At 41.7% G+C, this 23,327-nt stretch overlaps 1 protein-coding gene across 1 annotated transcript in view; it reads left to right on the forward strand.

Moving 5' to 3' along the window:
• Positions 1 to 23,327, forward strand: part of ADAMTS12 (ADAM metallopeptidase with thrombospondin type 1 motif 12) — a 284,062-nt gene that overhangs the window by 200,629 nt on the left and 60,106 nt on the right. The window contains exons 15-16 of the mRNA XM_019647855.1: positions 1,159 to 1,297; positions 15,521 to 15,647. Coding sequence (XP_019503400.1) covers positions 1,159 to 1,297; positions 15,521 to 15,647 — 266 coding nt within the window. The remainder of the gene's footprint in view (positions 1 to 1,158; positions 1,298 to 15,520; positions 15,648 to 23,327) is intronic.

A 23,327-nucleotide genomic window follows, 5' to 3' on the forward strand; every position in this document is an offset into this window, starting at 1 on the left:
TATATTCACTTATAGTTGACATACAATATTATACAACATCAGCACATCAGCTTCAGGTGTACAGTGCAGTGATCAAGCCTCTACCCCATCCATGATGCGGTCTCCCTAGCAAGACATGTGACCATCTGTATAGGATGTACTCGTCAAAGGCACAAATGATTTGTCTTTCATATTGGAAAAGAACTATAGTAAAGGAGTAGAATATTATACCAGTAGAGGCAAAGTAGGTTGGGGATGACAGATGGCCGAAGAGAGTCAGATCTAACCTTCAGATGTTAGAAGGTCTGTTCAGAGCCAGAGATCATAGCACTCACAGAAGCTGGCCGTCAAGGCTTGACTGTTATGACTCATAAATGTCAGGAGACCTGACATCTTACCTGCCCACATAAAAAAGGATTTATATATGGGAACCCCCAGTCCCATGAAGCAACCAACCTGCTGCCTCTAAGTTTAAGATGAACCTACTTTAGATTCACATAATTAGTAGATTACCTGCAGGAGAGGAAATTAGGGGACGGTCCTAAGAGTAGTATGCCTTGGCTAAAACCCATGACCAATTTTATCTCAGAACTATATACTTTAAATAAATGAATCACCTGGAGAGCTAGAGAAGGGCATCATAAGGCAACAACAACAATAAAAGTTAATGTTTGTTGAATGCTAAGTACATGGCAGGCACTGTTCTAATCACATCTAATTTACATTACATTTATTTACTTATTTAACCCTCACAACAACCCTATTAGTCATACTGTCATTATCCTCACTTTGTAGATGGGGAAACTAAGGCACAAAGAGATTCAGCAACTTACTCATAATCACAATGGTAGTAAGTACACAGGTGACCTACCAGCCTATTGGAAAGGACGCTCCTTATCCTTCCCTAAGAGTAATTCTCATATGATTAGACCGCCCATGAATTTCTGTGGGAATTCAGTCAAGAAATAATAGAATGGAGGCTATTAGGTATAGAAATAGCTATATGCAGATGTACAAGTGGAAGTAGAGGAAGAGGTAGCAACATACTTATTTGCTGGCATTTGTTCCAGTGCATGCCTCCATAACTAAGATGCTGGACGTTGTGTAGTGCTTTCACACGACTGGTTTGCAGTGTAAAATCATGACAGAGTTTGACATGACCCCTCTCTTGCCTTTCAGCTTCTGTTCCAGGTGACTAACCCTGGTATCAAGTATGAGTACACAATCCGGAAAGACGGCCTTGACAATGACGTGGAGAAGCTGGTGTACTTCTGGCAGTATGGCCGCTGGACAGAGTGCAGTGTAACATGTGGAACAGGTAAGAACAGCTGCTCTCACTATGAGCCACATCAGCTCCACAACGAGCCACGAGGCAATCGAAGCCAGTGGTTTGCCTTCGGTGCCCGTAGGTCTGCAGGGTTCCATGAAGGTGGTGCAGGGGCCCATTTGGGAAGTGAATGTGCAGATCACGGTCTAAAGGGAGAGGCAGTTTCTCTTTTATCAGCTTTATATTCTGTCCTTCGTGAAAGATTTTGTTTGAAGAAAGGGTCACATGTCTTTTTGAAAAGCAAAACAGAAAGACTTTAAAAAAAACCACTGCTCTGGTTAAGGACCTGAGGATCACAAAAGTCAAGCAACCCACCTAAAGACATACTATAAATCATGGCCAAATCTAAAACATAACCAGCTCTCCTCATTCCTAGCTCAGTGTTCTTTTTCTGTCTCCACTTTACCAGTTTTTTATATCTACTAGGGAAGTAGTTTTCTCTCCCAAAATCAAGTGTTGGAGAGATTCATTGCTGTTGAGAATTAGGATGGGATAGGTTCTGCTACAGTAACAAAGAAATTGAAATCACAGGAATTCAACACAATGAAGGTCTATTTTTAAGCCAATTCCAAGTCTGATGCAAGTTGGGTGGCTCTACTTCATCTTGTAGTTAAGCCACCTGACAGGTGTGGCTTCCAGCTTGCCACAGAGGAAGAGAGAAATGAAGAGGCAGACTGGCTCTTCCTAATGACCTAAGCCTGGATGTGACACGGATCACTTCTGCTCACATTTCATTGTTGGATCTTAGTCCTCTGGGCCCGACCCAACTGCAAAGAGAGGCTGGGGATTATAAAGGAGCGTGTATAATTGTAGAGCACAGACTCTCACTATAGGGCTAGATGGACTTCTCCAAGGCCTGTGAGGGCAGAAGTCAGGGCCTGTCAGGACTTGGGGCTCTTCACACATTTGGGGGGTAAGGGGACTTCATAGCACTGCCACATGAACAAGCCTCTGCTTCTCTTTCTCCTTTGGGATTCTGTCCAAGTCTTTCTGGAACCTCCTGCCTCTAGCCTATAACTACTGCCTATAACACTAGGCAACTACAGGGTGAAGTACCAGAGTCAGCGATGTTGCAAAGGGAATAAAAGAGGAGGGTGAATGGGTCAGAACAATACAGTCCACTCCTCCGCGGGATTCTGTCTCACATACCTTGTCTCAACACCCCTTGTTGCCTTGCTTTTTCCCGGTCCCTCCACCCCACCTCAGGAAATAGTTGTGGAAAGAGGTCCGGAGACAGACATTGAGTCAAGTGCCATCAACCTGATGAACAATTTTTGTATTACCAACTTCTTTTTTTCCCTTCTTCAGTACAGAAAAACCAAGGGTTAACGTTTAGAAATCACAGCAATCGTATGTTCATTTCGAAATGTGTGATGTTTTGAAACTCCTGAGCCTCTAGAAATTATCTAGGTCAAAGGTGCCATCTGTGACAGCAGCCATAAGAAGTATTAGTCAGAGGTCAGTACTGCTATTCCCACCGCTGCCTCTAGCATTTCTACATGTCCTGCCCCCACTGCCCAGAAGGGCTGGGCTCCCGTGAAGCAAAAGCAATTTAAGCAGAAAATAACCTGGTGAAAAATATTTCCCCGAAGAGCAGTTGTGAGGAAAATGAAGTCACTGGGTCTGTAGTTACAAATACGTTTTCAATTTCTCATCCCCTTTGTTCTCTTTTTTCAATGAGGCACAGGTTTGAGCTTTAAGCTTAAATTATTGTCTGTCCCAGGACACCAAGGAGTGGAACTCAGCCTGACTGAGCAGGGGCTCCTCAAAAAAACAGGAGAACATCCAGCCCCCCATACGCGCGCGCACACACACACACACACACACACACACACACACACACACACACACCTTTCAACAGAGATGAACCCTTTGCATTACACATGCAATATTTCTGAGCATGGGAAATACAAGAGAAGTGGCGGATTTGTACAGCGACCATAAAGATACATCTGCAGTTAGCTAGGAAATGAAACCTCCTTATCAAATGTGAATCGGGCGTTTGGTTTTGATACAGCCTGACCCTTCAGCAACACTTCTGTCTACTTGGGCAAATGTCATTCTGGTTATTAAACCTTAACAGGAACTATCAGGGAGTTTCAGGCTCACGGCCTATTTAAGTGATAGTGAGCCCTCTTACTTGGTGGAAAAGAAAGACAAAATATCTACTTTCACACTCTCAAGCACAGAGAACGAAATGCTAGTGTTGACATGGGACACACACTGCTAAATACAAAGATGGAAGACTGCCTGAAACACTGCATCATTCAGCGATGTATTTTATTTTCTTTAAGTGAAGACTTCCTATATTATAAAAGCAAGTTAAATGCATTCCTGAAAAATTAACACATGCACTTTGGTACTGTGCTTTATTGCCTTTCAGTATTCTTTTTTCTAATCACAGATGTATGTACTTGTGTGCACGTGGATATATTTATGTACATATATACATGTGTTTTCACTTCACACTGTAACACGGGTGCCTTTCTACGTGTTATTCAATCTTCATAGCTATCATTTTTATGGATGCACTATATTTCACTAGCAAGACAAGGCAAAACTCCCTTAACCAATTCTTTATTGATCTGCATTTTCTGATGAGCATCTTTGGGCCCATGTAAAGAATGATCTTGTTGGAGTGAATTTGTAGATGGAATTTCTAAGTTCAAAGGGTATGAATATTAAGAAACTTATTGTTTCTTAAGGTTAAGAAACTTATTACCAAGTTGATTCCTGTAGTAAAAGGGTTATAAACAGATAGTAGCAATTATTTTATTTTATTTTGGTATTGTATTATTTTAGTTTTACCCTTTTTGGTTTTTTACTGGGAAAACATTTCAAATGTCCCAGCAGTATGGAAAATGTAATAACAAACTCCTGTGTATCAACCACTCAGCTGTATCTGATCTTATCATATGTCATGATTGTTCCAGTCTTCATTTTTAAAGAAAAAATTACACAAAGACACTTGAAGAGCAATCCCTAATTCCACTTCCTTTCCTTTTTCTCCAGAGTTGACTACTGTCAGTATTTTATTTTTGTGTGACAGAAATACTAGAGGGAAGGAAAAGAGATAGAAGGCCTTTGCAGTACACTAGGGAAGTCATAACAGTGACCTGAGTGAGAATTGAGGTGGCAAAGATGGGAAAATTATACAAATGTGAAGCTTTTTAAGAGGGAGACAGGACTGGACCTACTGGTTGATTCAGTTTATCTGTTGGTAGAGAGTGGTTTGAGCATGAAGGAAGGTTGAAGGGTAACACCTAGTGTTTTCCCTTGGGTAACTGGTGAAATGGTGGTATCACTCATTGAGATGTAGAAAATGTGACAAGAAAAAGGTCTGAAGAAGAGTTTATGATTATATATACATATTCAATTAAAGTGCCTTTGAGATTTCCCGGTGAAAATGCCTAAGGGCAGTAATGTGTTTATTGTAAAGTATTTGTCAGACTGCCTTAGTTCAGGTTGCTATAACAAAGGATCATAGACTGGATGACTCAAACAACAAACATTCATTTCTCACAGTTTTGGAGCCTGGGAAGTCCAAGATCAAGGTTCTGGCAGATTTAGTTCCTAGAGAGAATCCTGGCATGTAGACGGCTATCTTCTTGCTTGTATCCTCACATGACAGAGAGAGCAAGACCTTTGGTGTCCCACCCTCTTCTTAGAGGGGCATTAATTCCATCATGAGGGCCTTACCCTCATTACCTAATCCAACCCTGATTACTTCCCTGAGGCCCCATCTCCAAATACCATCACGGTGAGGATTAGGTCTTTAATATATGAATTTTGAGGAGGACACAAACATTCAGGCTATAGCAGGGGTCAGCAAACTTTTGAGATGGAAGAGCCAATCCTGTCCCTCCAAGTTTTGCGAGGCCTATTAAACAAATGAAATCACCATTATGTGACTAATATCCTTTAAAAATTTTATAAATGCAACTATGATAGTTTTATTTTCATTTTCAATTTTACTTCAGAGCCACATGTACGTACCCAAAGAGCCGCATGTGGCTCGTGAGCCGCAGTTTGCCGACCCCTGGTCTATAGCAATGCCCTACCAAATTGATTTTATGCAGAATGGATTCCTGTTGTAACCATTTTGTTGCCTTTCTTAGCATTAGATGTGTTACGTATTTTGGAATTACAATTTAAGGCTTGATTTGCATGTGATTTCCTTTTAATTTCTTTTTCTCTTTTCAATTTCCTGCCCCTTTCTCCCCTTCTTCCCATGTACACCCCACTCTTTCTAGTGGTTTTGCAGGTTTTGTCCTGAGCACACTGTGAGACCTCATTTCAAGACAGAACTTGCTAAGGTTGTTCAGCATTGTTGTATCAGGTATATCAGGAAGCATCATGGAACCAGCATACCTCTTGGCTGAGCTCCTGAGTGAGAAGCTGAGTCCTTGTTTGGCCACCTTCCTAGGCCCAAAACTCAAGAGTTAAGGCTCTTGTCATATGATGTCCTCCGACGTCACTGCCATTGAGCTTGTGGCCACCGCTCACTGCCCCTGGCCAAGGGCCTGGCAGACCCTTCACTGAAGTCCTGCTCGCCCTTTTGCAGGGATGTTTACTTACATAAGCATTGTGTCTTTTTGTTTTTCTCTTTTTATATTTTATAACTTAATTTTTTTAATGTATTTTATATGCTACCATTGTTATTTGGAGCAGAGGGCTATTTAAGCATGAATTCACTAAGATGCTGTTTCCTTAGGTTGACTATTAAAAATTTTTTTTTATCCTTGTTCGAGATCAGAAATCCATGTGAAAATCTGGCAACACAATATTATAAACTGAGCTAACTGGCATGAAGCCCACAGCCCACTTTTCAGAGATAAAGCGACGGCCCTTTCTCTGTGCGCCCCTCATCTTCTGTCCTCTCAGCCACATTTGCTTTCCACTCCTGCCTTATCTGTGGGGAGTGACTTTGGGGCAATGCTGGGGGAATTTAGGACTAGCTATCCTTCAGGAAATGTTGGAAGAGGCTGGAATAATTAGTGCTACTGTCCATGACAAAAAGGCTTGCTGAAAAAAATTCACCCAAGTTGCCCATCAAAGACCAACCATGAAAGTTCAACCAACGGATTATCTGTGAAGAAACAGCTGCAGAAATGGCTTGACACAGATGCTGGTCTCCATAGGAAGCTTCAGGACTCTTTATTAAACAAGAACATCTTTTAACAAAAACACAAGATTGCTTTCACAAAAATATAAAAGCTACATTTTTGCCCCACGCTATCTCTAGTACTGCAGAACTCTTGTCAGTTGCAATACATTCTAACCAAAATTTCCTTGTTTCCTGTAAAACTCAAAGTCATTGCGCAATTGTTAGAAAACGGGTCGTCTTTTCTGAACGTGACCTTTTCCAATTTTGTGCTCTGTGGTCTCCCCTATTCTGTATGTTTGGGTCTATAAATACTACAGTGGCCTACACAAAAGGGAGAGCATGTTCCCCTGCCGTATACTGAACTTCAAGTTTCCTTTCACTTGGCTGAATTCTCTCTGGAGTTTAGTTACTGTGCCTTTGTTTAAGGAACATCGTGTTCTAGGAAAACGGCTCCAAAGACCATGCAAACAAAGCTCCTAGAGAATGCTCACACTCTTTTAAGCTGACTTGGAAACTACATTGTGTTCACTGGAAATAACTACAGATAGTTAGGTTTGCCGAAACTAGTCCTTTTAGGGTTTATCTGACAGTATTCCTATAACACTCAACGTAACCAATTAGTTTGAGATACAAGTATGTCCACATACCATTGATAAAGCATGAGAATCATAAGTGGGGACACATATTCCACTCCGACCCTCATTTGTGACTATACCCTGATGTTTAGAAGACAGAGTTCACTTCTTTAGAAAATCAGAGTCAGATATGTATTCGATTTTTTTTTTTAAAGATTTTTATTGGGGAATTGGGGGATGAGAACAGTGCTAGGGAATTGGAGGAAGGGGAACAGACAAGTTGCTGTCGTTTTGTTCTTCAGTCTAGTTGTGGAGGACGTTGCTTCACCGGCCCAGGTTGGCACCATCATTGCGCTCTTCCTGGGCGAGGCAGATCAGTCGCCGGCTTCTGGACAGCCGCTCACGCTGGCTGCTGGCTACACACAATAGCCCATGGCAACCCACTGCAGCAGGGGCTGCAGCCCATGCTGTCGTCGGCGACTCACGGCAGCCCAGCTCCAGGTCGAGCTGTTGTTCAGCATCTTAGCTATGGAGGGCAGTGTCACTGGCCCGCATATGTGGGATCTGAACCAGGGCCCTCTGGTGTCCCAAGCCAGCTCTTAACCAACGTGCCACTCGGCCGGCCCTGTATTTGATTTTTTCAGAGTGCGATCATCTTGGTGCTAAGCCATCTGACTTTATCCACTGTAATATTCAGGTAGGATCAACCAAGTCAAGATACCGATCTCTAACAATATCTGGAGGGGTTTTTTAAATGTAGGATGTCATGAAGATAATAAGATTTATTGACGTGAACTTAAGTATATGCTATGGAATGAGGATACATGTGCATACATATGTAAAATAAACTACAAGTGGATAACCTTTCAGCTGTAGGTCACACATGAACTAATGAGAACCCTTATCTGGAGTGGTTCATTTACTTTTCTTTTTTTTTTTAGTGATTGCCCTAGAGTTTGCAATACACATTTACAGCTAACCCAAATCCACTTTCAAATAACACCATACTACTTCATGGGTAGTATGAGTGCCTTATAATAACTAAATAATCCTAATTGCTACCTCCCATTCCTTATATCATTGCTGTCCTTCATTTCACTTACATAAAAGCATGCCTAAAGCAAAAGAGAGTCAACTACATCATTGCCATTATTATTTTCAACACACTGTTATCTGTTAGAGCAATTCAGAATAAGAAAATAAGTTTTTATGTAGCCTTTATTTATTGTTTCTTTGATGCTTTTTCTTTTTTTATGTAGATCCAAGTTTCTGACCTATGTTATTTTCTTTTTCTCTAAAGAGCTCTTTTAACATTTCTTGCACAGCAGGTCTGCTGGCAACAAATGCCTTCAATTTCTGTTTGCCTAAGAAAATCTTTATTTATCCTTCGCTTCTAACTGCTATTTTCACAGGGTGGTGCAGGATTCTAGACTGGTGGGGTTGTTTTCTCTGAGCACTTTAAATATGTCACTCCACTCTGATTACTCGAATGATTTTCCAGAAGTCAGATGTAATTCTTTCTTTGTTCTCCTATAGGTAGGTGCTCTTTCCCTTTGGCTTCTTTCAGCACTACATTTTTAGCTTTGATTTTCTGTAATTTGAAAATGATGAGCCTCGGTCTAGTTTCCTGGAGCATTTACCTGCTTGGTGTTTACTGGGTTTCCTGGATCTGTGGTTTGGTATCTGACATGAACGGTGAAATTCCGGTTCCTGTGGTGGGTTTCTGCTCACGCGTCTCTGCTCCAGGAAGTTGTGACTCCCTCTATCCAGCTTCTGTCTGTCCAGTCTTGGGAGCAGCATTTTGCCCTGGGCCCTCCTCTCTCGTATAGCCAAGAAATGGTGTTGATTTTTCAGTGTCTATGGCTTTTTACGTGTTAGGACCGAGTGGAGACTTCCCAGTTTCTTACATGTGGAACCACTAACTGGAAATCTTTCCCAGGTGGCTCTTCTGGTGGTCTTCTTAGCCCCATCCCATTGGTACCCCATGCAGCCAGCAGAGATTAGTCTCTCCCGTGTCTGCAGGCCCTTAGTTTTGTTCTCTATGCACTCTACACTCTACAACTGCTTTCTCAGTTGGTTTCTGGGAAAGCCAGCTTTGCTCGGTATGCCCTGTGAAATGTTGACTACCTGCCTTTCTTGTTAACCCATGAGCATTGTGAGATTCTCAGATCTCTGATTTTCTGTAAGTGTGTGCACTGCCTGATTCGTACACAGTGGCTGCAGAATGGAATTATCAGTAGAAAGGAATACTTGCTGATTATGGTAAATTTTGAAAATAGATCTTTCATACACCAGAACTTTGTCCTACTTAATTCTGTTAAACATTCTTCAAGTACTAGCAATGCTCCTGTTTGAGCATTTCTTACATAATTTCTTACAAGTTGACCCTTGGCTATGATAGGCAATTTATGTAATCAGTACATTGGGATTTTAGGGGAATAAACACTATTGGCTTTGAGTCCTCCAGTGTTCTGAGGTGTGTGGTTTCAGCAATGGATAATAATGAAGTCAAAGCTCATTAATTGATGTTCAGTTAATATTTGTATTTATTAAAATCAGTGTCAATGTCCTTCTGAGCTAGGAAAAAACATGAATGATGTAACTGATAGCTCAGTTGTTTGTAGTAAGGAGGCTGCATCATAGTAGTGTGAGGACTGGATGAGTTGGGTTTGCTCTATTTCCTGGTCTCAGATTGTGAAGCCAACCTTGATCTCACAACATGCAGGAAACAATTGTGGAGGAAGTTAATTGCCATGATTGAATAAGTGGGTTACAAAGAGGCTTCAGATTCAGGTTCAAAAACTGTTCTCAAGGACCTAATATGCATTAAGCACTATGCCTGGACTTCGGGTACATCATGTACACATCAGGGTACATAGATCATTTGATTCTTACAACAGCCCTATCGTACTATACTCTCACGAAGATGACAAGATAACTGAGTCTGGGGAAGGTTAGGAAGATTGCTTGAGATCACTCAACAAGTGTTTAGAACAGGATTCAAATCCATTTATGATTCTGATGGTGGTGGTGGTATTGATATTGATGTTGTGATTATCATTGATCGTCCCCCTCCACCCCCCCCCACATGCTTCAAGGTGTTTGAGCTCCTTTAGTGGCAGGCCCCAAATTCAACTTGACTGTGCCTTCATTATGAAAGATAGATATGAACTTATTGATCAAGAAAATTAGAGATGAACGGCCCAAGGAGCCAGGAAGAACACAAGGTTTTTTCTTAGTGGAAATGGAAATTGAAAGTTAGTAGAGTGAGGATGGACTTGTCAACAAGACAGATGGTTAACAACCCTTACTTACTCATCTCTTCTTCCCATGCAGTTAATGTCATTTCTGTATAATTAGGGGGATTGCAGTGACAGTGCCCTCTACTTATTCACAGAATTATCATCTCACATTATTGAAATCAATGTTATACCCAGTTTTAGGTTAAATTTTTTTAGACATTTTAATTTTTTAGCATTATAATTTATGTGCTAATGTAAAATTTAACATGTATTGCTTAACTTGTACTCACTTAAGTGGTTATAAAGAAAGAGATCTTGTTTTTTGTCAGTATTTTAAAGACTGGGTATATAGTCTTCAATCTCTTTGAATCTCTTTCAGATGATGTGATTAAATATTTAGTGCCTTAAGTATCTCTAATCTTAAGTTTAGATATAATAGGAAATATTGCATTTTTTCACCATAGCTCATTACAATGAGCAATGTCGTCAGTTGTTTTCCCTATATCCTTCTTAAATTGAATTTTTGAATCAGGAAAAATCCTATATGAACTGAATTAACCAGTTAATAGGCTTCCTCTATTTTACAGTCTCAATATTGAATTGAGAATATGATAAGCTATGTCATTGTTTTTGTTTTTTTTTCTTAGACATAAGTAACTTTACTTGTTCTTTATATCAAGTCAGAATTTCCACTCTCGATGATCAGGCTAATGGATATAGGAAGATAGTTCTTAAAAGTAAAGGCTCTTAATTGAGCTTTCACGGCTAGTATCCAAGATTTACCAAGTGTTTACAGCTGCATGGTGACATTCTCATTGCTACATGGAGAGACTCAGAATCCTATGGAAATCACATTTTGAATTTGATTCTCATATATTTGAGAATGTGATTGATTTATACTTAATGTCTTTTTCCAGTAAATACTTCCAGATAAGCAGCCGATTCTGTGCTGTGACAACATATTGATTGTCATCCTTAATTAAGTAAAATTTCTTTTTCAGCTCTGTTCAGCGTGTAAGAGAAAGTGACAAAAGGCAAGCCAAATTAAAAGCCGGTATCATTTTTTTCTTTCTTTAGTTTCCATGGAAAGGTCAAGGTCATATAGTTTCAGCCTAATTTCTTACACTTTCTGCATTTGCAATGTTACATCATGATCACTGCTCTTAAAGGATGACCTGATCTGATCCCCTTCACAAGAGGTATAACAATATCCTATGTCAGAGGAAGATTCTATTATTCAAGAAATTGGTTTACAGAGTTTAATTAATGAGTATGTCACTCAAGATGAATAGTTTGAGTTTTTTACTGTCAAGGAGACATTATCAGTCAGGGCTTCCTGCAGAAAACATATGGCACACCCAAACTGAATACCTTGACTACTTTACCTTCCAAGGTGTGGGTAGGGTTTGGGGAAACTAAGAAAGGGAATGCATTACCCCTGCCTGTTAACAGTGGAGGGTGGGACACATGAGAAGTAAGTAAGGGGAAGAAGCAGTTATCGAAAGAGACAGTGCTCCATTTCCTAAACCCAACGGGAAGACACTACAATCCATAGGAACAGCTGTCTGGGGCTCAGAGCAGGTGCAGAGTGGATCTGGAGAGACAAGCAGCAGAAATGTAACACAGAAGAGATTTTTTAAAATTCAGTAGTGGTTAGGCTACTAGCAAGCCAAGCTGGATTGCAGCTCTGGGTCTTGACTTGAGAATGAAAGAAAGCTAGCATTTATTGAGTGCTGTTCCAGTTACTGCTGCTTTATAACATACCAGCCTAAATTTAGTGCAATAAAACAACCATCTTTTTCTTTTTAAATTTTATTGGGGAACAATGTGTTTTTTCGGGACCCATCAGCTCCAAGTCAAGTAGTTGTTTCAATCTAGTTGTGCAGGGTACAGCTCAGCTCCAAGTCCAGTTGCCGTTTTCAATCTATCGATAGCTTCAGGGAGGGGAGGGACGGGTGGGGGGGTGTGGGGAAGGTGGCACAGGAATGCTGGAATCGAACCGGCACCTTGTTGTTCAGAGCACCCGCTCTAACCATCTGAGCCACCTGCGCTAACCAACTGCGCCACTCGGCCTCCCCAAAACAACCATCATTTTATTATGTTCATGAATTCCATAAGTCAGAAATTTAGACAAGGCACAATAGGAATGGCCTGTCTCTGCTCCACAATGCTTGGCATCTAACCTAGATGACTCAGATGGCTGGGGGTGACTCAAATGGCCAGGAACTGGAATCACCTGGAGGTTCCTTTACTCGCATGACTGACACCTGGGCTGGAAGACTCCAGGGCTGGGCTCATCTGGGACTGTCAAGTAGAGCACCTACACCTGGCCTCTCCAAGGGTGTGGGCTTTTTACACCTTAATGTCTGGAGTGTCCTGAGAGGGAGAGATCCAAAGGAATCAGACGGAAGTTGCATGGCCTTTTATGAGCTAGCCTCTGAACTCACACAGCATCACTCTTGCTTTTGATCCAAGGCCAGCGTAACTAGACACCGCATCTTGATGGAGAGATGGCATGGTCGCATTATGGAAAGAATGTGCTAGATGAGAGATTGTTGCAGCCATCATTGTAAACTAGGCCTTGCTGTATACTCGTACACATTTACTAAGGCAATATGAGCTAATATAATTTTGCAATATTCTGACAACAGCTGCAACAAACTATTTTCTAAGGAAACCGTAAAATTGTATTAACCAGAGAATCCTCTCATACAAGGTTTCCAATGATTAAACTTTAACTTTGTCTTCCCTTCATGGATTATAGATTTTTAAATGTAGGAGTCACTTCCAGGGATTAACCAGCTCAGCGTCCTGCCCTGAAATGGTCTGAAGGTTCCTATTCTCATCTTCCTGCAGTTAGTCAAGTGATGTGTAGAAGGAAAAGCAGGGACCAGAACCTAGGACTCTTGGGTTTTATTTATTTGTTGTATTTTTTTAACCAGATATTTGATAAGGAATGGAATTATAGATTACATTTTACCAAATGAACACACAAGCACCAGAATTGAGGAAGAAGCACCTGGCCAGGTATTGCATTTCTGTACCATGGGAGAAGTCAGGGTATTAGGTTGGGGCCTCTCATGAGAGATTTGGGCTTAGCTTTGTATCTGTCATGTGAGAACTCAAGGGCTAGGGGAATAGAAGATTAATGGTCACCAGGAGGTTTAATTCCAACAGAGATACTCTGACACATCGTTATTAATTTTCCCTTATGAATTTGACGGTATCTACCTGTTCATCTGGCCAATCGATCTGTTCACCTCTGCCGGTCCAGTGGACTGACCCACGCAATGTCATTAATGTTCTGAAGGGGATTTGATGTACTGTTTTGTGCCCTTTTATCTCTAGAGTCAGGAGCACTGAGCACACTTATCTTTGCTGTTCGTGCACAGAAACAAGCCTTTTTGGGGATGTTTCCAACCTCTTAGAGTCACCTGACAGTTACCTAACAGCTTCCTTTTAAGTTGACGTCAAGAATTTGCCAAACTACCCGACATTTTAATAAAATTTCTAAGTATCTAAGCCTTTTCTGTTTCCTACTCTATAATGCAGACACATGTCAGCGTTTCTGGCTTCAACGCTTTTCATTTTCTATTCCACTCACATCGTCTAAGAGTTTGTGTCTTTCCAAACAATGACTCACTTGTGGTGCCATGAAATTTCCTTTTATAATGTTGCTTTCAGCTGCTGAAAGTATTTTATTTATATGCATTAAAGAAGAAGCAGACATAGTCTATCTGTGGAGAAAGCCTGCATGTTTGCAAGGTTACCTATCTTTTCAAAGAGAATAAGCTATTGTTTTATTTAACAATAGAATGCTGTTGATTCATTTCAAAGAATTCATTTACTGTTTTTGCAACTCCCTCTGATGTTTTTAAATGGCGGGCTGCCATCTCCGGCACCTGAGTATGCAAGCCAGCCGGGTCGATTGGGCTGGGCCAAGTCCGCATGAGGCAGTGTGACGTGATGAGTGGTAGGAGAGCTGGCTCCAGGTCGGTCCTGCGCTCTGTGTGGCTTTGGGGAAACTCCGCCATGTCCTCGCCAGTGAAGTCAGGAGGCGATCAGCTTATTGGTGTGCTCGTGGCCTTTCTAGTTCTGGAGTTCTCTACACCAGTGAACCGACTCAGCGTCTGGCTGCCCTGAGAGCTCAGGGGCCAGCCTTCATGCAAGCTGACTGCTCTGTCCCCTGGGAGTCTGGCTTCAGCCTCCTCACCCAGTATTGCACCTTTAACATTGACTGTTATCTAAGAGAGAGAATGACTGTCTCCCTCGCTGCCCCTCACCTTATAAGCTGTGATATTCTGATCACCCTGCTAAGTTCTCTTGGTAATGATATCCTAGTTAGCAAAGCCAGTGGTCCTTTTCCTTTCTCAACCTGTGTGACTTCAGTGTGCCTCAGTTTTGTCATTTGTCACAAAGTGATAATGACAGTGTTAACCTCATTGGGTTATTGTGGGTTTTCACTTAGATTATTATATAATTGATAATTATTATATAATTAGTAATACCATATATATGTGTGTGTGTGTGTGTGTGTGTGTGTGTGTGTGTGTGTATACACACATATATACATATATACATATATATATATATGTTTGTCTGGGATACACACACACACACACATAGTTTAGAACAGCACCTGCAGCTGGGACATGGCATGCACTATGTGTGTTAGCTATTATTATATATCCAAAGTCAAGTCCAGCTTACAGATGTGCTTGGTTTGCCTGCAGCCCCTGACACTCCTTGTGTGCTTCTCTTATACTACCGACTTGGTCTCTAAAGGCAGCTGTATTATTCTTGCTATCAAACCCCTCTACGTGAAAAACATAACCTCTCAAACTTCACAACATTATCTTGAATTTTATTCCTGTCTTTCAGAGTTTATGAACCCCAACTAATTTGAAAGTCCCTACCTCCTCTATTCCTTTACTAAACGAATAATGTAGCAATTGTGTTATCACACCTGGTGGAGCTATCTGCTTTTGTTATTTAAATCCCACTTTGTTTTTTATTTGGCATATGTGTGTTAGTCTTGTCTCTTAGCTAGAACACAATCTATATATTAGATTACATATTAATCTGCCTATATTATCTGTAGTCCTTCCACCCACTGCCAGCAGCAGCATGAGCGTAGATAATAAGAGGTCCGCGTTCCTTATCCCTACTTGAAGAGCCAAATACCTAGGGACACTTTCCCAGCAGCTATCAGCATGGTCACTTGACATGACCAGGGGCCTCACCTGACGCCGAGCTTTCAGTATGTGTGAACCTTTCTGCCCGACCTCAGGTATCCGCCGCCAGACTGCCCATTGCGTGAAGAAGGGCCACGGGATGGTGAAAGCTACGTTCTGTGACCCAGAAACACAGCCCAATGGGAGACAGAAGAAGTGCCATGAAAAGGATTGTCCACCCAGGTAAGAGGTGATAACAGCTGGAGCTGTGTGTGTCTACCTAGAATGATGTGTGATTCACCGTATTTCCCCATGTATAAGACACACTTTAATTTGGGGGCCCGAAATTTGAGGAAAAATGTATTACGTAAAGTTATTGAACTCAAATTTTATTCATCATAAAATTCATACAACTCCTCATCACTGTCAAAACTCTCAACCATTAGCTTGTCCTCATCTGTGTCTGATGATGAATCACTGTCTTCATATATTGCCTCGTCCTCCGTTCCATCTATGGCATTTGAAATCTACAACCACTGTATAAGATGCCCACAGTTTTTAGACCCCAAATTTTTCAAAAAAGGGTGCATCTTATACATGGAGAAATACGGTAATGGTAATCCAGTGCTCACTGATAAAGGAGGGCTGTGTGGCTGTGTTATTCGAATAAATACAGGGAAGCTGTGACAGGTTCCTGCAGCTGTGCTGTTAGAGCCTATTGTCAAGCTGTGAGTAGGACATTTTCTTCCCAGAGAGCAGTATTTCTTACAAAGCTGGTGTGTTCTGTGTTTACTTATTTGGTAGGACTAAGTTTAAAAGCATTGTTGAAAAAAATGCTATGTCTATCACCCAAAAGTTCTTCAGTTACTGGATTTGGCATTTCCAAGAGCACTTTACCAGTGTGACAGTGGCCTCCAGAAAACACGTTGACACCTTCAGATCACAGTGTCCATTTGTACCTAAGGCTGCCTGGAAGAGTAGACTTACGGACCCGGCTTTTTCAGCCTCAGCACTATTGATATTCGGGGTCAGATAATTCTTCATCATGGGGGACTGTCTTGTGTATTGTAAGATGTTCAACAGCATTCCCAGCCTGTATCTCTTTAGGTGTTAGTAGCACCCCATCCCCCCAATCCAGGTTGTGACAACCAAAAATGTCTCCAAAGATTGCTACATGTCTCCTCGGGGACAAAATCATCCTTGACTGAGAACTACTGTAATAGAGGTATTCATTTGCTATTAATCGATTTATTCAAGATATTGGGGTCCTATAAGGTAGCTGGGATATTATTATGAGAGGTTAGTGTTAAAAAGAAAGAGAGAGAGAGAGAAAGAGGGAGATAGAAACAAGGAAGAGGGGAGGGAGAAGAAGGAAGAAAGAGAGGAAGAAAGGAAGATGGATGGAGTGATGAATTCTGGGGAGTGTCTTCTTTCTCTAGTGACCTTAAATAGGGGTGTATTTAGGTTGCAGACTCCATCAGGAATTCATTCCAATCCTAAGAAGATACACTAAGAGGAATTTCGTTTAACAGCTGTGGACTAGTTGACAATAAATAAGTGACAGGTTAAATTCTAAACAAGAGCTAGATAAATATGATAAATGCCAAAGAATTAGGTAAAAAAGAAGAGTCTAGACAAGTCACTGAGGATAAACCATATCAATCTCTTACTGGTTCAGACAAGGAGGACCCAGAGGCCAGGGTGTTCTCATCTCAGAGTCAGAGGTTTGTTCTCTGTCCAGTTCTGTGGTTTCTTGTGGGGGAGAGGTGGGCTATAAGGCTCAGAGCTGGACATGACCTCTCCTTGTTGTAGCTCTTTTGCTGGGAGGAACAAGGCGCTTCAGGTGAAGATTAGGCTAGCGCTAGGTTTTATGGGTAGTTGCAGTTTCTATGAATCCTTTTCAGGGAACAGTGAGCCAGGAAAGAGGAACTTTCTTAGAGCTAATCAATAGGCTTGTGCTCTGCAGAGTAGGCGTGCTTGCTCACACCCATTCTTCCTCCCAGTTCATGACCCTCTACCAGTAAATAACCTCTGTTCTCACTAGATAGCTACTGCTGCTCACATGCTGGGGATTCTTGCCTCGCTTTTCAAAGCCACTTTCGCTGATGGATTGGCTGTCTTCTGAAAACCACAGCCGTTCCTTTCCTGAATCTAATTGTGTCCCTGATGTTCAGATTCTCGTTCTTACTGTTTTAAGTCACCTGTATTGGCCTTAATATTACCAGCAAATATTTGTGAAGCATTCATTATTTCCCATGGGAGATGCAATGCTGATAATAACCACATGGTAGTTACCATTTATTGAGCACTGATATTGGATATAATAAATGACATATATTTAATCTCTGTCCCTGGTTCCTGGCAGAGCTCCTCCAACCTTTGCCATCTCAAGAGTGGGAGTGATAATTGTCTTATTGGGTGTTTATGAGGTGGCTGGTGGCTGGAGGGCTCCTGCATAGTCTCAGGAGGAGGGCTGGTTGCCTGAGGATCCCGCCCTGTGATTAGAGGGTTGGAACTTTCCAACCTCCACCCACTAACCTCTGGGGAGGGTAGAAGGACTGGAGGTCAAGTTAATTACCAATGGCCAATGATTTAATCAGTCGCGCCCTTGTAATGAAGCCTCCATAGAAAACCCCAAACCAAAGGGGTATGGAGAGCTTCCAGGTTGCTAAACACAGAGGTGCTGGGGGGCGGGGCGGCACACCCGAGGAGGGCATGTAAGCGCTGCGTCCCTTCCCATATACCTTGCCCTGTGCATCTCTCCCATCTGGCCGTCCATGAGTTGTGTCCTTTAATAGCAAACCAGTAATATGGCAAATCAAATATTCTCCTGAGTTCTGTGAGTCACTCTAGCAAATCATCAAACCCGGAGGGGGTCGTGGGAACCCCCTATTTATAGCCAGTGGATCAGAAGCACAGGTGACAACCTAGACTTGCACTTGGTGTCCGAAGGGCAGGGGGGTCAGCAGTTTTGTGGGACTGAGTCCTTAACTCCAGACAGTGTCAGAATTGCTTAGGGTGGAAAATCCACATATTTGTTGTTCAAAAGAAGTATTCTGAAAATAGAATAGAGGAACACAGTGTGTTTGTTTGAGGACCTCTTTGTTCTTGGCAATGCTTTAGAGATGCCCAATATATTCTCTTTATTGTTCTCAACTACTTGGAAAAATAATCATCATTATGCCAGTTTTACAGAGGAAGAAATGTACATTACCTCACTCAGTGTCATGCAGCTAGTAGACTGCAGAGGTTTGCATCCAAAGCTGTCTAGATATAAGCCTACAGCAGGTCTATATACAGAAGACCCCCACCCCGACTCCACAGAGAAGTGTGCACCTCTCCCCTCATTCGGGCTGGGCCTAAAGCAAAGCAAGCACTGTGCTATGTATGGTGGGCACCAAATATCTTGGCACAGACACTCACCTGCTGAGGCCATGGTAAAGCTGGGAATGTCAGCTGTGTACGTCAAAGCAGTGCTGTCAAGATGAGTCTGTGTTTCTCAGTGTTGTCGAAGAGACATCAACCGGTCCCTGACATTTTCTTACTCACCTGTAGCTAAAAATTTGACTTCACTGTTTTCAGAATTCTCTTCCTGTAAGGGTGGTTCTCTTTACCTACCTCTACACTCCAGTTACCAGAACTTTCTAGTTGGAGGTAACCCTAGAATAAGATGCAACCAGGGCTAAAAGGAGACGGCTACCAGGGCAAGAGTCCAGAGGCCAAAGGACGGAAGATGGGCTATGACTGAACCTCTATAGACACAGAGGAGGAGCCTTGATAAAGTAATTCTGAAGTGATACAGTCTGAGGTCTGTACACTTGAAATTGGCCCTGAATGCAGTCATGTGGTGAGCTGAAAACTTGCTCAAAGATAGTCATGCCCTGATCCCTGGAGGCTGCAGATGTTCCCTCATTCAGGAAAAGAGTCTTTGCAGATGTGATTAAGTTAAAGGATCTTGAAATGGGGAGATTATCCTGGACTATCCACTTGGGCCCTAAATGCCATCACAAGTGGCAGAGGGAAATTACACACACACACACACACACACACACACACACACACACACGAGAAGGCAATATGAAGATGGAACAGAGAGAGATTTGAAGACACTAATCTTGAAAACTGTAATGATGGGCTACAAGCCAAGGAACGCTGGCAGCCACTCCAGACTGAAAGAGGCCAAGAACAGATCCTCCCCACAGCACCCGGAGGGGAGCAGCCCTGCTGACCCTTTGATTTCATCCTAGCAATACTGATTGTGTATGTCTGGCCTCCAGAACTATAAAAAACTAGATTTCTATTGTTTTAAGCCACCGAGTTCGTGCTAATTTGTGATAGAAACCAATGCAGGAAACTTAATAAAGGATAATGAAAAAGCAGGGGAAGAGCAGAGGAGATCCCTCCACCAAGTCACAGAAGCTCCAGAGCTTGGAAAACCACGCAGTGAGGGTTTCCTCAGGGCGTGTGGCAAGGGAGATTTTGGAATAGCACAAATAGGTCATTGTCTAAGGAAGCTCGCAGCCAAGAAGGCTCTCTATGCACATCAGCAGGACAGAGCTGTTGTCGGGGCTGGGCCCAGCAGCCCTGAGTCTGGATGCCTCCTGGTCTCTGTCCATACAGTCCCTGCCTTTCTTGGGACTTTGTGGGTAATGTACATCTCTTCATAGCTCCGTTCTAAGAGCAGCATTGTTAGAATAAGATGAATGATGTGTTCCCCCCTCACCACCACCCTCAGAATGCTTCTTAGGCTGAGTGCACCGATGCAGCTTGTTGATTCAGAGCAAAGTTTTTAAATGAATCAGCTACGGAGCCCCCTTCTCATGCCATCACAGTGAGGAGGTCTGACTGCAAACAGGAGCTGGGCTCCCCGGCAGCCACTGTGCAGTCCCAACCTGCACAAATGTGACATCCGGTGCCCAGGTTTCCTGGTGAGCTGATGATGGTTTCTGCAGCTGCTGCTGCCAGCCCACATCATCGCACTTCCAAGGGAGGAAAGCAGTGCATCCTGTTCCCCAGCTTCTACTGTCGTGTTGGAAACGTCATTTTCTCCAAACAATGTGAAGATTGTACTTAGGGAAGAAGAGCGAAGCATGAGCAATTCAACAGTTCTTTTTAAAGCTTTGTCCTTTGGTAGCATATTTTGTTATGCAATAAGCTACTTTCCCGTCTGTTTGGTATCCATCTATTTCCCCAAGTTCTGAGTTTCTTTGAGGCTATTTCTGTTACACCATTAATGCCTGGGCCCAGCAAGTAGTCATTAAAGATCAACAAAATTAGCAGATCAAGCTTGAATTGACCCATTTCAGACCTCAAGGTATAGCCTTCAGAGAGAGAGAGTAATGACTCCAGTAGTGCTTTTTAATCTTATAAGTAAAATGTTTGCCCTTATTTTTGTTTTCCTACTCAAGTTGATACACACACTCATGCACGTGAATGCGCATGTGCACACACACACACACACTCACACACATACACACACATACACCCATTTATGTTTAAAATTTATGATTACCTGTGTTTAGGAGATTACTTGACTTCAGCTAGCTATTGAAATTTCATTTCTAAATTTTTTTTTGCCCTCAGGTTGTATATGTATTCCTTTCTCTGAATCCATATTTGCTTATTTAATGCATCTCGACTAAAATCGGGACTAAATCCTTTATCAAAAGTGACAACTAGCAAAGTCACCTTGGTGCTTCCATGATACAGCCTGTTTTTGTTGAAATAGATAGGGCTCTCTAACTTGGTCAGAGATTTTTGACTCCTGAAAATATTAACTAAACACCACACATAACAGGTATAATTTCAGAAAATACATTCCGAAGTAGGATATGATAAACTAAATAGAATTCCATGAAGTATTCTGACATAAGAGTTAATTGAGAAAAGTCCTTACTTATGATTGCATTTCAGCTTCCCTAAATATTTATGAAATAGTCTGGGGTAGAGGGTGGATATTTTCCCCAGATGGTATATGAGGAGATAAGAGTTTGGAGAAACTGGATACCGTAGCCTAGGGTAAAGAGGTGGGGAGGAAAATACTTTTTAAGAACCCACTATTTTTTTGCTTTAACTATTTATTTTTTACTGATGAACCTACATTGATGTATCATAATCACTCACAGTCCATAGTTTACCTTAGGGTTCACTCTTGGTGTTATACATTCTTTGGGTTTGGACAAATATATAGACATATTTCCATCATTATAGTATCATATGGAGTATTTTCACTGACTTAAAAATCCTTTGTGCTCTGACTATTCATCTCCCCTACCTAACTTCTTCATGCCTGGCAACCACTGATCTTTTTATTGTCTCCATAATTTTGTCTTTTCCAGAATGTCATATAGTTGGACTCATACAGTATACAGCCTTTTGACATTGGCTTTTTTTTTTCACTTAGTAATATGCATTTAAAGTTCCTCCATGTCTTTTTATGGCTTGATAGTTCCTATTCCATTGCCTGGATGTACCACAGTTTATCCATTCACCATTCAACCAAGATGAAGGACACCTTGGTTGCTTTCAAATTTTGGCAATTATGAATAAAGCTGCTATAAACGTCCAAGTCCAGGTTTTGTGTGGATATACGTTTCAGCTCCTGTGAGAACCCACTCTTTTTCAAGCCTTTTCCATGTTGCCAAATCATTTATTCTTGTGAGGAACCCTGATTGGAAGATATTTTTATGCCATTGTACAATGGGGACACTGAAGCCTTCACAAAACTTTCTAAGGTAATTTAGCTACAGCTGTAGAACCTGGATTTGAACCCAAATCTGTCTGCTAAGAAGCCTGAGCTGGTGCTGCCACATCATGCAGCTGCCCAGGATCTCAGGATGGGCAGGTTTTGGTTCTAAAACCAGAACCCCAAAATTTAAAATATTTCTCACACATTAAAGCACAATGATATAAACAAGCAGAAAAATCTGACTCCATAGCTAAATTATGCATGCAAATTCACAAAGGGATCAAAGAAAAAAGGTTAATATGCTTTTTAAAGAATAAGTTAATAATATAAATGTTGATTGCTTTGTTGATATTATTTGTTTTTGCAAGCTTAGTCCAGCAGTTTCCTTGGATATGAATTTCAAGTTGCAACATCTTCCTCTGTCATCAGATTTTCGTGGTATTTGGAAAATTCATACCCATCATTCAGAGCTGTCATTCCCCCCCCCCAATGATTTCATATGCAGGATTTCATCTTTTTATTTCTGGGTTGTTGTTCTCCAGTAATAGTTTGTTTCTACATCTAATTTGGACATTCTATGTTCTTTCTCAAATGAGTATTCAAGAGAGATTTAAAAAAAATTTAATAAACCCTTCTGATAATCTAACTATAAGAAATATATATTACATGGTCAGTGGCTTTCAGGATGAAAGTCTTATATAGCACATTCCAGGATGCAGTAGCCTGTCAAGAAAGAAATTTTTTGGAATTTAAGTATATCTGATGCCAGAAAGAGGTATTTTGAGTCTCTTCTCCCTATTGGCTTCTCTCTGAACTTTGGTTCACAGCAAAGCAAAGCTCTGCTTGGCTACAGCTGTGATGGTGCCCAGCATATCTAACATGTTCAATAAACTTCTAATAGCAATTCATTCGACCCTGGCAGCTGGATGTCGGTTTCAGTGTGAAAAGAATGGCTCGTGATTTAAATCAAGGTTTCTCAACCCCAGCACTATAGCCACGTTGGGCTTGATAATTCTTTTTTTTTTTTTTTAAGATTTTTATTGGGGAATTGGGGGGATGGGAACAGCGCTGGGGAATTGGGGGAAGGGGAACAGACAAGTTGCTGTTTTTTTGTTCTTCGGTCTAGTTGTGGAGGTCGTTGCTTCACTGGCCCAAGTTGGCACCATCATTGCGCTCTTCCCGGGCGAGGCAGATCAGTCGCCGGCTTCTGGACGGCCGCTCACTGTGGCTGCTGG

The sequence above is a fragment of the Hipposideros armiger genome, unplaced genomic scaffold (genome assembly GCF_001890085.2).
Source record: "Hipposideros armiger isolate ML-2016 unplaced genomic scaffold, ASM189008v1 scaffold_117, whole genome shotgun sequence".
Classification (NCBI taxonomy): domain Eukaryota; kingdom Metazoa; phylum Chordata; class Mammalia; order Chiroptera; family Hipposideridae; genus Hipposideros; species Hipposideros armiger.